This window comes from Vipera berus (assembly GCF_964194415.1).
Source record: "Vipera berus genome assembly, chromosome: 7".
Taxonomy (NCBI): domain Eukaryota; kingdom Metazoa; phylum Chordata; class Lepidosauria; order Squamata; family Viperidae; genus Vipera; species Vipera berus.
The window spans coordinates 19,533,331-19,549,616 of record NC_138209.1 but is presented as its reverse complement, the minus strand read 5'-3'; the positions used below and the strand labels follow the sequence as shown (position 1 = coordinate 19,549,616).

Here is a 16,286-nt window from a genome sequence, read left to right as displayed (position 1 = left end):
ACATGCTGGGAATTTTGCTAAAATCCATAAAAAATAAGTGCTGCTTTTCCATTTATATTATTTGTCATATGAACTGTCATTTGTTTTAATAAATCTTTGCCTTGGCAAACGTGATATGTACAATGCAAACGTAATAGCTATTCCACAAGGACTAATATTTCTCAGTTATGATCCTATGGGGACACCAAACCTGTGGGATTAATATAGTTGTTTAAATGCATCATATAATCTATATTTATCCTTTATGTAAGCAATTTAAGCAAGAGAACATCAGTCAAAGATGTTTGTGTTTTATTCTGTTGGTTTTTGTGTTTGTTTGTTTTTTGCTTGTACAGACTAATTCAGAAACTTTTTTGGAACTCACCTCTGAGATCTGTACGCTTTTAGAATCTGACTTCTGGGTCTAGATGGCAGTTATCTTTGGATAGCTACTCCAGAGGGAATTTGTTTTAAACAAAACTCTTGGAAAACTTTCTTAGCTCTTAGTATAGTTGCAAATGAACCCTCCCCTTCCTGAGCTGACCTATCATAGATTAAACATTTTATGTGTTGTACAGGGTGGAGAAAAGTTGCTCATTTATCTCTCAGAGCCAAAATAATCAAGGAGAGAAGTCATTTGTAGAAGAGCTTGGACAGATTCTAAGCAGGGATCCTGGAATACATGGCGACTGCTGGGAAGGTAAGGAAGACTCTTAATCAAAACCTGCATGAACAGCATATGTACATGGTTATTAGACCACTTCTACAATGGAAGAATTAAGTGTTCCATAAAAATGTATGGAGCATTTTGTGAATTTCACTTATGCTGATTTACTCGATGCTCTGCAAAGGTCAGGCTTGAAGAACCATTCAAGACCTGAGGCTGACAAATAAAAATTAAGCATTCTGGAGCATTGTTGAAATGATTTAGAATTCTGTCCTGGGTAAGAAAATGTATAGCATTTAGTTGCTTTATTAGAGTATAGTATTCTTATCCTTCACCTGAACTGTAGGCAGAAAAATGCTGAGCCAATCTTTCTTGTGCTTATAGTACTAAGACTTAGTGCTGTCTATGGAGTATTTAAAAACACTCACAATATCTTCTTCCTATATATTGGACTACTCAGAGTCATTTCAAGATTACACTGGAGATGTTGGTTAGAGATAATGGGAACCATGATCTAACCTGTAGTATCAGAATGGGGTAGAAATCTGTGCTGATGTGTTTGCTGTTATTTTGCTCTGCTGAGGAATTTCAAGGATGAGAACAGGACCAGCATCATCTAAGCCCCATGGACAAGTGTTAGTTCCCAAATGTTTTATTAGGCGATTTCACCGTGGGAGCTTTCAATGTTCCACGTTTGATTTAAATTGATAGTCTTTTCATTCAAAGTGTTTGGTAATGTAAATGTGGACAAACCTTTGTTCTTCACCATGCAGAAGACCAACATCATGGAGAGCCAGTTTGGTCTGGTGGGGAAGGCACCAGGCTAGAAACCAGGAGACTGTGAGTTTTAATCCCACCTTAGGCTTGAAAGCCAGCTGAGTGATTTTGAGCCAGTCACTCAGCCCAACTTACCTCACAGGGCTGTTGTTGTAGGGAAAATAGGAGGGAGAAAAGACTTAGATATGTTTGCCACTTTGAGTTATTTATAAAAATAATAAAAGGGGATGAAAAAAATAATTTTTTTCTTAAATTTTTCTTTTAAAAAAATCTTACTTTTTTTCTTGCCGTGCAGAAAACTAATTGAATCTCACTGCAGCTTAAGAGAAATGTGCCAAGGGCAAACAAAAGTTCTCTCTCTCTCTCTCTCTCTCTCTCTCTCTCTCTCTCTCTCTCTCTCTCTCTCTCTCTCTCTCTCTCCCCCCCCCCCCGTGTGTGTGTGTGTGTGTGTGTGTGTGTGTAATTGTGTTTCCAGAGTAATGTTTTAAGCAGTTTTCAGTCAGAAATCTTTGGATTTAGAGCTAATACTTCTCACTCTTAGAATCTCTTTTCTGTGGTTTTATAAGCTCATCTAAATAAGGGAACAACTTTTCCTCTTTTGTTTTGCATTTATGGTACGAGACTCTCAAGTAGCTTTTTTATTTAGTAATAAATTATAATGAATTTAAAGTATTATGACTTGCAAACTCTGCCTAATGTAAAAGAGAACTACTTTGAGACAAAGTGAATGTAAGGGAAACCTATTTCTTACATGTAAACAGAGATTGTACAATTACAACCAGACTAGAAATGGAACCTGGGAGTAGTTGCAATACACCAAACTGGTTCATAAGTAAATTAACGTGTTATTACCTATCTACTTACTTATGTACTAACCAACCTACTTCTGTTTGTCTATTCTATCTGGTATATAATTAATTACCTAGTTAAAATTTACAAACTATTTTTTGGCAACAGGTGGAGGTTCTGTTGTATTTCCAGATAGAGATGAATACATATGTCAATTTTCTTTTTCTAAGAAATGTTTTCTTAGTTTGGGAGGGTTTTTCCCCCCCAAAGAACTTGACTTCATACTGTATATGTAGGTGAACATGTTTTAATGAACATCTTTCCATGGATATTTAATTGCATTTCTGTATATTATATTTGCAAGCATATCTCCTAACATAAGACAGACCTTCCCTGATAAATATTTTTTTTTCATTTGCTGAACCCATTAATTAAGCTGCAATTGTATGCACACTTAATTGAAAGCAAACCCCGTTTAACATTCTGCATAAATGACTAGGAGCATCCCTCCTCCCACTGCTTAAAGTGTTCTCTCTTCTATAACCCTGCAGAAAACTAAATTAGCATAGATTTTGTAGTCTTGATTGCAATCTGAATTCCCTTTCCTCCAGCTCGCAGATCAACAATAGTGTCCTCATGTCCCATGCCAGAAAAGCTGCCTTCACTTCTCTCACTTCTCAGGGTCACCAGATGATAGGGAAACATCTGCTGCAACATTAGTGTAATGTTGATGTTTTTGACATATCAGTATCTACCTCCTTTTTTCTGAGCAGGCTCCACTTTGCCTGCCTGGTGAGCATGGATTGAGTCATCTTTCAGAACTTACTTACCATCTCCTCTGGCCTCTTTACCCATCTCTTTACCCATCCGGACTGTGTTCTCATGAATCAGCTGCTTGGTAGGTTCAGATATTCTCTGCCATTAAGCATCAAAAATAAACTGTAGAACCTGATTGAGAGGCTGGGTCCAGTAGCAGAGAGTGTGCTGGCCTTATCTTACATTTCTTTTTCTGCCCATTCCCTCTACCTCTGCTTGTCAACTGCTATGAGGACTGATCCAAAACTTAGTTTGGATACATAGTAGGTACAGGGGAAAAGCCCAGGTTAAAAAAAACCCGTATTCTCCCATTGTGCACACCACAGTTCTCCTAGACTAGAGGCAGTGCCCAGGGATCAAGAGGAATGTGTCCACCCCCTTCTAAATTGAACAATGTTGTTGTTGTTAGTTGCGAAGTCGTGTCCGATCCATCGCAACCCCATGGACAACATTCCTCCAGGCCTTCCTGTCCTCTACCATCTTCTGGAGTCCATTTAGGCTCATGCCTACTGCTTCAGTGACTCCATCCAGCCACCTCATTCTCTCTCATCCCCTTCTACTCTTGCCCTCAATCTTTCCCAGCATTAGGCTCTTCTCCAGTGAGTCCTTCCTTCTCATTAGGTGGCCAAAGTATTTGAGTTTTAGCTTCAGGATCTGGCCTTCTAAAGAGCAGTCAGGGTTGATCTCCTGACCGGTTTGATCACCTTGCAGTCCAAGGGACTTGCAGGAGTCTTCTGCAGCACCATAGTTCAAAGGCCTCAATTCTTTGGCGCTCAGCCTTTCTTATGGTCCAACTTTCACAGCCATACATTGCAACTGGGAAGACCATAGCCTTGACTATACACACTTTTGTTGACAGGGTGATGTACAAAACTGAACAATAGGTACCAGTTAATTCCACTTCCCACTGATAGAAGGTTGGTGAAGCAATTCAAATTGTACCCATGATAAAACTGCCACACTTTCTTGAAGTTTAACTGCCTTCTTTTCCTGGTTCAACAGTTCTGTCATTTCTCTGGCTTACAAGACAGATTCTGACAGTATATTTGCTCATTCCTCTGACTTCTTTTGATGGTCTGTGTCTACACAGGTGATTAAATGTAAAGCTGCAGTCATCTGGGAACCAGGCAAAGCATTTTCGATTGAAGAGGTAGAAGTAGCACCACCAAAGAGCCATGAAATTCGAGTGAAGGTAAAAAAGGCGTACATCTCCCACAATGAATAAATTATTATTGTAATAAAATTTGGAATTATCCTGTACCTAAACTTTTAAGACTTGCTGGAAAGACCAGGGAGACAATGGCTTAGGAAAACATAAATAACAAACAAGGCTTGAACCATGATGCTGCTATCCAGAATTTTGCTGTTGGTGGTTGCTCTACTAATCATCCAGTTCTTGTCTTTTTTCAAGGGTTTCCCTTCAGGATTGCTTTGGAATAAATGTTTTGTATTGCCAACAGCTTCTTGACCTCCCTTTTGTGCATGGATATAGGCCCACTTGTGAAATAGGTTCTTGACTATATCACATTATTGGTAGTCCATAGGGATAGAACAAGACAAGCAATAGAACTGTTGTACTCTACAGAAAAAGAAAAGATGCAAATCATCAGATTCTGCATCAAGGAAGATTCTGCATCCAGATTGAAGAAAACAACTCTCAAGATTTTTTATACACTTTATAGAACCAGTTTTTAATAAGACCACAGTTCAAATTTTGTTAACACCCAAAACAAATTATTTTGAAAAGTACAGCCCAGAAACCAATAAATTTGATGTTCTTTCTTGTGATCTCCAGGCAAACTAAAACTCCTAAGTCTTCCTTCCTTTAACTGTGTTACTGCTATGTGGTTTGATTGGGAGGATTGTCCTGTTTGAAGACTTCCACAAAGCATCTGCTGGATCCACTGTGGAAAGAGAATGCTGGATTAGATAGGCTTTGGGTCTGGTAAAGCTTTTTAGGTGAAAGTATGAATTGGACCCAACCACTGAAATGATTTACTTTTATCTGCACAGATGGTAGCCACTGGGATCTGTCGGACCGATGATCATGTAAGGAAAGGTGTTTTTCCAAACATAGACTACCCTGTTATTGGGGGTCATGAAGGAGCAGGCATTGTTGAAAGTATTGGACCAGAAGTCACTTGTGTAAAACCAGGTAAGGTTAGAGATAGAGAATATTGGATAGTACAGTACTAAGAATTTCAGGCAATTTTGAAGAGGCATCTATATTTTGAAATATTCCAAATATTCTCTTTTGATGATAATTACAAAAGGCCACACTCCTTGAATGCACACATATACTACACTGTATATATTACAACATTGTAGGTTGTTCTGAAGAACTTAATGTGTATGAAGGCCTATATCAGCTAAACTGGCAGCTATGACTCGATATTGTTGTGTATATTATAATAATATCCTAGGTACTTGGGAAGTACTCAAAGTGAATAAGTGAATAAGAATGCCATATCCAGTCTAAACATCTGGGTGACTGTGCAACCAACCACAAATTATTAAATTTGTATATGGCATCTCACAACAGCTCTTGATTGCTCACAATAGTCAAGCAAAGAGATTACAAACAAATCAATAAATGACAAAGGATTAAATTATGCCAAGCAAAACAACCTATTTTTCCTAACAATTCTCATTCAATTAAGAAGAATATTCATAGCTAAATGAGGGATCCTAGGGGCTCTCTGAGCTCAGAGTGGGCCAAGGACCCCTCAGTTCACATTCGGTTTGATAAAATGAAAAAGGTATTCAAATTTTCTTACAAGCAAGAAAAGATTGTTGGTGGATTTCTCATGGGTGGAACCTTGTTTTTGTTATAGCACAGCCATAAGCCTCTGCTCCTAATCTCTCTTTTGTCCAATATGTATGTATGTATGTATGTATGTATGTATGTATGTATATGTATATGTATATGTATATGTATATGTATATGTATATGTATATGTATATGTATATGTATGTATATATATCCTGCACATATCTGTGAAGACAGCAAATGGGTGTAAGTTAACATTCTGTTTTTCATTGTAAAAGCTTCTTTCTAGTAATCTGCAACCTCTTTTGCTTCTCTCAGTTCAATTTAACTTCAGAGTAAGACATTTAAGGACAGTGATTTTTCAGTATAGGACGTGGCTACCAAGCAGGTTTCAGAATGATGGAAAACAGTGACATCAGCAACACCACCTTCTTCCACTTTGAATAATATTTTCCATTTTCTCTGTGTAAGGAAGATAATATTTTACTAGTTTTAGTCCAAATACTCTACCTTTGGAGGCAAATTTCACTGTTTACAAACAAGATCATTCGCAAGAACGTTATATTATGGAGTGGAAAAAGTGGATTGATTATATCCAGAACAAATATGGGACTAAAAAGTTTCATTTAGCATTTGAATAAGTTTTCCTTTCTTTTTTCTTTTCTTTTTCTTTTTATATGTAATATTAATATTGCTGGCGACAGAATTAATAGTTTATTGTTGTTAGCATATGGATGTTTATGATTGTTCTTTGTTTTTATACCTTGTGCTTAGCTCTGGGAAGTCGGGGGGGGGGAGGGGGAAATGGGGGGGAGGGATAGGGAGGGGTAGGTAGGGGTGGGGGGAGGGGGGATTGTTAAAGATAAAATGTACTGTAAAACTTTTCAATAAAAAAAATAACATGTTTGTTTGGTAAAAATTATTTATATAAGATTCAAATCTTGCACAAGGGCAAGCATGATACCTCTCTATTCTTAAAGGATGCTTCATCAATGGCAGCTCGTGCCTAAACAGATGAATTATCATAAAACTCTATGGGGGGTCAGTCTTTGGACCTGACTAGAACCTGTAGCTGATCCATAGTCAACATCACCTTTACAAGCTAGCAAAATCACAGCACTGTTTACCAGTAGGTTTCCAGGCCCAAGTTAAAGAGTTGGCCATATCTATATGGAGAACTGTATGGAGTAGCACCAGGGTACATCATGAAGTGCCTTGCCAAGCAGGTCCACTAAATCCCTTTGAAGTTAGAGTCATGAACCACAGGGGCCTTTTCTGCTGCAGCTCATACACAATAAAATTCTCCACTCCTGAATGTCCATGCCCCCTGCCTTTGTGGCATTTTAAAAAGGGGCCAAAATGGCCATAAATTACCAAGCTTTTTCAGATTTCCAATAGTTTGTTCTGAACTGTTTATATATTTAATCTGTTGTATCTCACCCAAACTCTTCTAAAGAATAGGCCAGGGGTAGGCAACCTCGGCTCTTTTAAGACTCGTGGACTTCAACTCCCAGAATTCCTGAGCCAGCTATGCTGACTCAGGAATTCTGGGAGTTGAAGTCCACGAGTCATAAAAGAGCCGAGGTTGCCTACCCCTGGAATAGGCTATAAAAACTGTAAATAAATAATGAAACCATCCCATTTTTTCAATACTTCTCAGAAGTCTGGGGGGAAAAGTTGCAGCTGCTTAAAAAATATGTTAATAGTTGACTTCTTAAAACAACAGCATCTTTTTCCTGACTTGTGCAAAAGCCTAAAAAAAATAAGTTGTTTTGAAGAATAGCAAAGAGGTGGTGACCTAAAGTCTGAAATACATCTTACGAATTAATTTCTATGTACAGAACCTTAATATTATGAATCCTTGAACTTTTATTAACATACTATGGGATTTTTAACAAAACAAATCGCATTAGGATTGACCATCTGAAGAAGACATAATTAAGAAAATGTTGGGCTGTGCAGAAATGGATAGGCTCACATTGTAAATGAAGGGGAAGCAAAGATGGGAATTTTTTTTATAAATGGTTAGAAAAACGGAATAAAGGGTAGGAATGGAAATTGTATTACCATTAATGTTAAACACATAAACTCAGACAACGCGTTGCTTATTAAATACTAAGATTGTTACTGTAAAGATTAATACAATATACATTAAAAAAGGACTGATTTTTATTCCCTGCAAGGTGACAAAGTCATTCCTCTCTGTGTTCCACAATGTGGACAGTGTGACTGCTGCTTGAGTCCAAAAGCTAACTGCTGTCTCAAATCCCAGTAAGTTTGTTGTATGTATTACTTACTTGGGTTTTGCAGTTACAGTGACAATTTCTGACCAATCCGGTTTATGACAAACACTGACTTGAATCTTCTCAAACAGCATTTATAAAGCTTTTCAAAGTCTGATGCCAGATGGAACCAGCAGGTTCACCTGCCGGGGGAAACAGATTCATCACTTCCTGTGGATAAGCACCTTCTCTGAATACACGGTGATGCCAGAGGCATCTATTGTAAGGATTGACGATGACGCTCCTCTGGATAAAGTTTGCCTCTTTGGCTGTGGCTTTTCTACTGGCTATGGGGCTGCCATCAATTGTGCCAAGGTAAGAAGAACTTCATGCTTCCTGCATGGGAAGAAAGAAGAGTTTGTTCCATATCTTCTAGAAATAAACCTTGATTTGTTTGACTTTTGCTATAGCCTGTGGTATAAATATAGCTACCATGGTTTGAGCAATCCTGATCTACTGTGGTTGATTTACATGGTAAGTATGGTGCTAATTTTATTTTATTTTATTTTATTTTATTTTAGTCCATTTATATCCCGCCCTTCTCCGAAGACTCAGGGCGGCTTACAAGCTTAGCAGTAGCCTTCATTCTATGTATATGCCTGCTTATTAGGGCTTTCGCCCCCCCCCCCAAGCGGCATTATTACAAAGTCAGCTTATTGCCCCCAACAATCTGGGTCCTCATTTTACCTACCTCGGAAGGATGGAAGGCTGAGTCAACCTTGAGCCTGGTGGGATGCGAACCTGCACTAATTGCAGGCAGCTGGTGTTACTTAAGGAGGCATTAGCCCACTGCTCCACCAAGGCTCTTAATTTGTAAACCAGAGGTTAACTTGATGTCAGTCTCTGGCTTGTTTGATTTTGATTTCCTATATCTTGTGAATCCAATTATTAAGATTTGTAAATCATGGTTTGTGGCTTAGTACAACAGAATTACAAACAATGGCTTATTGTAACATGGAAACTCAATCATGGATCTAAATGCCCAAGTATTGCAAGGATATCTTGCTGCTAGTTTGGACACAGAGAAGTAATGTCAAACATCCATGTCAATTTATTACACATCATGCAATAAATTATATTTATATTCCAACCTTGTTTTATTTATTAAATTTTTGAGGTGACTCTGAGATTTATGTACATGTTTGCCTTCTTGTCCTAGGCTTTGCTAGTTCTCATGCCATCTTCATCCATCCAATTCCTGGTTTAGTTTGGGTGTCTTCCAACACAAGATTCTTCTTTGTGTGATTTTTTTCAGGTTGAGCCTGGTTCTTCCTGTGCCATCTTTGGCTTAGGAGGTGTTGGTTTGTCTGTGATCATGGGTTGTAAAGCTGCTGGAGCATCCAGGATTATTGGGATTGACATCAACAAGGATAAATTTATGAAGGCCAAAGAATTAGGAGCCACTGAGTGCATCTGCCCCCAAGATTTTGAGAAGCCAATTCACGAGGTGCTTGTGCAGAAGACTGGTCTTGGTGTGGACTATACATTTGAAGTGATTGGACGCATTGACACAGAAGTATGTGATTGGTGTTGGCAGTTTCCATTTTGTAGCAGAAAGCACCTTCAGATATTAGGATTAACATTCAAACAGAAAATATTCTAGTATCTTGTAGTCACATATTTTATATTTGGGGGGAATCTTTTACCATCTTCTGGGAAAAAATGTGAATGTTAAATATATGTCCAACACATGCACACTTTGGTATCTTTGTAGTAGCATCTGGGAGTCACATCTGGGAGTATGATTATAAATAATCTCATTGTCCTCTTCTTCTTCTGTTACTCAGAGGACAAATGAGCAAAGTGACGTATTGGTTGGTCCTTCCAGTTGCAATTATATACTGCCCATATTTTGACACTAGGTAAAAGAAAGAAGTGAGGAGAAATAGGTACCGTCTTCCAGCAAGAAAGAGAGATCACCCATCCAAATAACCAAACCCCTTTATCTGAATGAAACTACTGACCATCTTTAATTCTTGTTTCAGAACGCTGAGTCAGATGTCCTAAGGTTGATCTCCACTCTTGGATGTAGCTGTCTGCTCTTTTTTTTATAAGCAACATTTTCAGGATTATGTTCAAGATATCCATGGAGAACTTAGATAACAGTCTCTTTGTTCGCTTTGATTTTTTTGCATATTTTTCTTTGTCTCTTAAATAGGTCAGTGCCCTTGCATCTTCTCACCTGGGTCATGGGATTTGTGTGCTGGTGGGGGCACCTCCTGCAAGATCTCAGCTCTCTTTTGACCCTGCTCTCCTACTCACAGGAAGGAAACTAGTAGGCTGTTTGATTGGAGGTGTGCATTGGCTAATGTGGGTTATAAGATACCTCTAACCAGTATGTGCATGTGATTCATTTTTCAAAATAAGATGTGTAGTTTCAAATTGGTCCAGCTTGGTATAAAATTGTACATAGTTGTCTTGACTCTTCTAAGGAATTCTATCTACCACCTGCTTAGTCTGAATTGTCTCCCATTTCCTATTGCTGAATTTAAGCAGAGAGTAAGGGCTCTGGTGAGGAAATGCTGTTTTGGTCAAGATTCTCAATATCTTAATTATTATTAACTACAGGTTTCTTAAGAAAGGACATTGTAATGAAAAATGAACAACAAACACTAGCCCCTTTTCTAGTATAACAGCATTTATCATTGTAGTATTATGATATAATTTGAGAAATGCATACAGTTCAGCTTTCACCAGCCTAATGTTCTCCAATTGCATCAGTTCAATATTTCGAAGGACAAATTCATTACAGATACAGCAGAGTTGGTGATGCTGAAAAAACTTTAAATGAATAGCTCACTTAGTATTCCTATTTGTTTTCTTTTAAAACCCAGGTTGGAAATTAAAAGATGCGCTCCCTAAACTTGTTTTGGATTACAAGAAAAATAAATTTAATACAGATGCATTAATATCTCATGTATTGCCTTTTGAGAAGATCAGTGAAGGATTTGAGCTTTTAATTTCTGGGGAAAGGTATGATTGTGTCAGCCCAATACAGGTTGTCACATTTTATTTCTCTTATTTTGTCAGATCTTTCTTCTAAAGATTTCATGCTGATACAGTTTCATCTGTCAAGTTTCCGACGTATGGGCTTTTCAAGACTCTGATGCAGTATTTACCTTTAAAGTCCTTTATTTTTAGCCCAATACACCAGCAAATGCTTGCTCGAAGGAAGCTGGAATCTGAAATCTCTGCCCCCTTGCACAATATATTAGACACAATTCTCCACCTTTTTAATTTTGTCATTAATCATATTCTCCAATTAATTTAAAGAATCAGTTCCCTTCCGTTAGACAACCCAAGCCAAGTTCTTATCTTCTTTAATGTCATATGGCCTTGAGGCACAATCTTCCTCCTCCCAGCCTCCCAGCCTTAACCCTATCTCTTAAAGCAATACACAAGTTTAACACATGAAATAGCTGCTTCTTCATCTCTTGTCAAGCAAGAACATTCAATGTTAACAGGATTGACAGCCGCCCCCCCTTACATCATCATTATAACTAATCTCTAAAGTACATGAAGCTGAGAAGTAGTGATGACACAAGGATAACCTGGCATACAGATGCAAGGGAATATTTATAGAACAGGGTTGAACACCGAGGTCCTTGGTGCTCTCTGAGTTTGGAAGTTTTCTTGCAGACGTTTTATTACCAAACTAGGTAACATCATTGGTGCTAATCAGTGCTAGCACTGATTATGTTATCTAGCTCAGTAATGAAACATCTGCAAAAAACCAAGCTCAGAAACCACCAAGGACCCCATAATACCCTGTGAACTTCAGCACTGTGTAGGAATTTGAACCCACATATCTTTGATCAAGAGATCAATGTCACTTTCCAGCCCAAATAACTTGAATTTTACTGATTAAAAAACAAAGAGTTTCCATGTATTTTGGAAATGTCAAAATTGGCTTTGGCCAAATTATATAAATAAAAGAATCAGTGGAAATTGCTCTTGTTATTGTACAAATTGATAATGTTGTACACTGCCTAGAGTCGCTTTTTGTGTTTTCATGCAAATTTGACTAAATAAATATTCATTTTTGTAATATTTGTCTTTTAATGTGGATTTTTATAATTGTTGTGTTTAAATTTGTTGTTATATTTGATTGCTGCTTGCTGCTCAGAGTCACTTTTGGTAAGCTGGCTGGCTATATGAATTTGATTAATAAATATTCATTTTTATATTTATCTTTTAATGAGGATTTTTATATGTTTATATGGGTTGTTTTAATATTTGTTGTTTTATTTGTTGTCACTGTGTGTTGGGGGGAGAGAGCACAGGGGGAGGCTCAGCTAATCTCAATGTACACATGTTGTACTTTGACAATAAAGCTTTATTTATTTATTTATTTATTTATTTATTTATTTATTTATTTATTTATTCTATTGTTGCTTAAAGCCCAGTTTGTTTTTTGTGAGGTGGACAACTATATCAATGTGATTGATTGATTAATTAATGGAAATGGAGACAAAGTTATTGCAACATGATCTTAATGTACATTAGATGTTGCTAGGGAGGCTTTGCAAATATGTTAATCTTCCTCTTTCTTTTTTTCTTTCAGCATTCGCTGCGTTTTGCTGTTTTAAAACTACAATTTTAAGCTATCTTACAGATCTTTTGCAAGTCCTGTGCAGTTTTAATAGCATCTAAGTTAATACTGTACAGCCATCTAATCCATGCTGAAAACATTTATAATCAATTGCATTGGTAAAGAAATATGGAAAGCCATTTAATTTATAAGTTGTTGCGGAAAAATACTTTTGATATGCTATAAAGGCCAGCTGATCCTCCCATCACCACTGCAAAGACCCATCCAGCTTTGCCCTGCATGCAAGACATGTTTACCATCTGACCAAATTCAATGAAAAAGCAAAGGTAGAACCTTGAAAGTGCTTAGACTGAAGTGTCCTATTGTGTCAAACAAATGGAAGCAGTACTTGTGGTATGTTGCGATAATGAATGGAATCAATTATAATCCTTTTGGAATAGTAGGCTTGTATCTGTTGCATGTTGGTTAACCCACTATTAAACAAATGAGATTGCTTTTTGCTATGTTTGTAGCTAGTGTGCCACCAAGCTTGCCTGGTACAGATTCTATGACATATCTCAAACATGTCTGAACTTTCTTTGTCAAACCCATGCTTAGGACAATATTAGGTCAACATGACTGCCACCACTGCCCTTCAGAACCACATTTCCTCAACGTTTGCATAGACTTGATCCTGTTGTCGTTCAGGAAAGCTTTAAAAAAAGGATTTTTTTTTTCAAATGGGCCATGATGCAGATTGAATTTGTCCCCAAATCAGATATTTCAAGTTCAGATTATTATGGAATTTCCTTAAGGTGCTGCATTTTTATAACTGGTTCGTCTCTTTGGTTCTTCTCTTTTATGATGATAAGTTGGTTTGATTTAAAAAAACAACAACTCTGTATGCCACCTTGAATTATTTTGTGATTAGGCAACTTATAAATTGACTAAACGTAGGAATGAAAAAATAAAAACAATATGTTTGGCACCCATTTCTGTGTCGCTTTGGTTGGTCATAATAAAGGCATTGATAAATTATACATTTTGCTATTTATTTCTTTTGTGGCCTAGCATAGTTGGGGGATATTTTTTAGTCTCTGGATTAAATCACAAATCCATAGCCCCCACTGCACAAAGTAGGATAGTTTCCATACACTTTTGGAAAACCAAGGCACATGATCATTAGCAAGCGATAGGCATTAAGCAATAAAATATTCACACCCCTGATAGTGGATGGCCCTCCTGAAAGGGCGGTTCATTACTAAAATATTACAGCCCTTGCGCTTCTGTCCCTAATTGATAAGGCTGGTACTCAAGTATGCAAAACTCTCTAGCTAATGTATCTGCAACATGAAAAGAGGAGTTAGCACGTTCATTCTAAGCAATCTGTTTATGACAGGAAGGGGGGAACAGCCCTGTTTCCATGCTGTCCCCATTCAGAATGGTACATATTCTTTGATAAGGCTGTTAAATAGAGGGCCAATCTGGACAGGGCACCCTGCCACCTGGTGGTGTCAGTGGCTTATATCTGTGTAACATCCCCTATGTCAGGGGTAGGCAACCTCGGCTCTTTTATGACTCGTGGACTTCAACTCCCAGAATTCCTGAGTCAGCTATGCTGACTCAGGAATTCTGGGAGTTGAAGTCTATGAGTCATAAAAGAGCCGAGGTTGCCTACCCCTGACCTATGTACATAACAAAGGCTATGTATTGTGTGGCCTTCTAGGAGTTTTAGGTCAAGGATTTGAGCCAAGAATGAGAGGCCTAAAAGTAACGTGAAAGGTTTTTCAAATAATTGGGTTTCTGTGGCTAAAATTAGCTATAGTTGTATACCACCTTTCTATCCGTCCTATCTGCTTTCTTCCCTCTTCTTCGGAACTGCTCTGCCTTCCTCTCCTTTTGTCTGCTTCCCTTCCCTTTTCTCCTTTGCTCACCAACAACTTACTTGGCTTCCCTTCATAGCTCTCCAAAATTCTCCACCTGCCACTTGGCTTTTTGCTGCTTTTCTCTCTCCCTGCATCCAGACCTAGCACTCCCTTTTCTGTTCCTACAAAACCTCTTAAATATATTTTTGAAGAATAGCAAGCAGAAAGCCCTTTGGCCCCCAGTTTCTTTTCACGCACACCTCCTCTTTTTCGACCGTCTCCTGCAGGGAGAATCCAAGAAGGCCTTTAAATCTTTACATTCTGTAATTTGACTTTTTTTAAAAAAAAATGCTAATAGCCACACCCTCATCTGGAGGAAAGATCTTAATTCACACACCTTAACAAGTTGTTGCCGTGTTGGCAGGTACGCCAGATCATGAAAGGATACCAGAGTGTTGTTGTTTTTTAACAAATGATCCTGGGGCGAGAGGAGATATTACCTGAAAAGAATTTTCTCAACAATCTAAGGCAACCGAGGTAGATTCTTAATTGCAAAGCACAACATGTTCATTTCAACACAGCTTTGGGTTTCAACTTTCAATCAGCAGGACACAACTGGTGGGGCTTGGCAATAAGTAATCCACAAACAGAGGACTAATGAATTTTATCCTGTTCCAGATTTGGAGTTTGTTTACTCTTCGGAAGTACCGTATATGGATCTGGATATACAGGGGAGTTCTTTTTTTCCCCTCCCAGTTCTTTTGTCTGAAAACAATTCATTCTCCTTCAATAGATACAAACAAAACTCTCATACATGAGACAGTTGGTGTTTTCAATGTCTTGGGCGCTTAAGCTTCCCCCATTTCACATGGAATGGTTATGCAATTCAGGTTATGCAATCAGTTGCAGGAGGCATAAAATGAAATGAGTTTACCTTGTATAACCCTGAGTAGAGTTAAGGGAGGATCTGAGTTTAAACTGCCATATTATATCCAACCAACATACTCATCTCCACACACACGCACACATTTTTCTTAGAACTCAGAACTCTATAAAATTGAGATGCATAACACAAACACAAACCATGGGGATTGTGCTGGACCAGTATATATTCAGCTGTTCCATTTTATATCTAGTTTAGGAATTAAGAACTGTGTTAGTGTATTCAGCCTTTACAGGGCTAATACGGCACCCTAGAGACACGGTGGCTCAGTGGGTTAGGACGCTGAGCTTGTCGATCAGAAGGTCGGCAATTTGGCAGGTCGAATCCCGAGTGCCGTGTAACAGAGTGAGCGCCTGTTACTTGTCCCAGCTTCTGCCAACCTAGCAGTTCGAAAGCACGTAAAAATGCAAGTAGAAAAATAGGGACCACTACAGTGGGAAGGTAACAGTGTTCCGTGCGCCTTTGGCGTCTAGTCATGCCAGCCACATGACCACGGAGACGTCCTCGGACAAGTGCTGGCTCTTCGGCTTTGAAACGGAGACAAGCACTGGCCCCTAGAGTTGGAAACGACTAGCACGCATGTGCGGGGGAAACTTTACCTTTACCTTACAGCACCCTAGCAGCATTGTATGTAAGAACATGTAGCATTTACAGGGTTAAATGTTATTTCCTCAAGAGATGCCTTATGGGAATTGTAGTCTAACTATTTAGTGAATACCATGCTTACCTAGTTAAGTGGGTGGAGTTTAAAGTTTTATGGCAGAACTTCTGGGCTTTGTCTTTGTTCCACATCTCTTCATGAAAGCATGCAAGGACGCTTCTTCACTCCGAAACAATATGGGGTAAATTTACCTTCAATCTTTTACA

General features: G+C 38.3%; 1 protein-coding gene across 1 annotated transcript; it reads left to right on the top strand.

Annotated features, from left to right (window-relative positions):
• Positions 1 to 586: 586 nt before the first annotated feature.
• Positions 587 to 13,651, top strand: LOC308671098 (alcohol dehydrogenase 1-like). Its single transcript, XM_081333107.1, has 9 exons — positions 587 to 679; positions 4,119 to 4,220; positions 5,042 to 5,183; positions 7,982 to 8,069; positions 8,173 to 8,395; positions 9,336 to 9,596; positions 10,239 to 10,374; positions 10,915 to 11,053; positions 12,645 to 13,651. The coding sequence occupies exons 1-9, from the start codon at positions 662 to 664 to the stop codon at positions 12,667 to 12,669; spliced, it is 1,134 nt and encodes a 377-aa protein (XP_081189233.1). The 5' UTR covers positions 587 to 661; the 3' UTR covers positions 12,670 to 13,651.
• Positions 13,652 to 16,286: the final 2,635 nt, after the last annotated feature.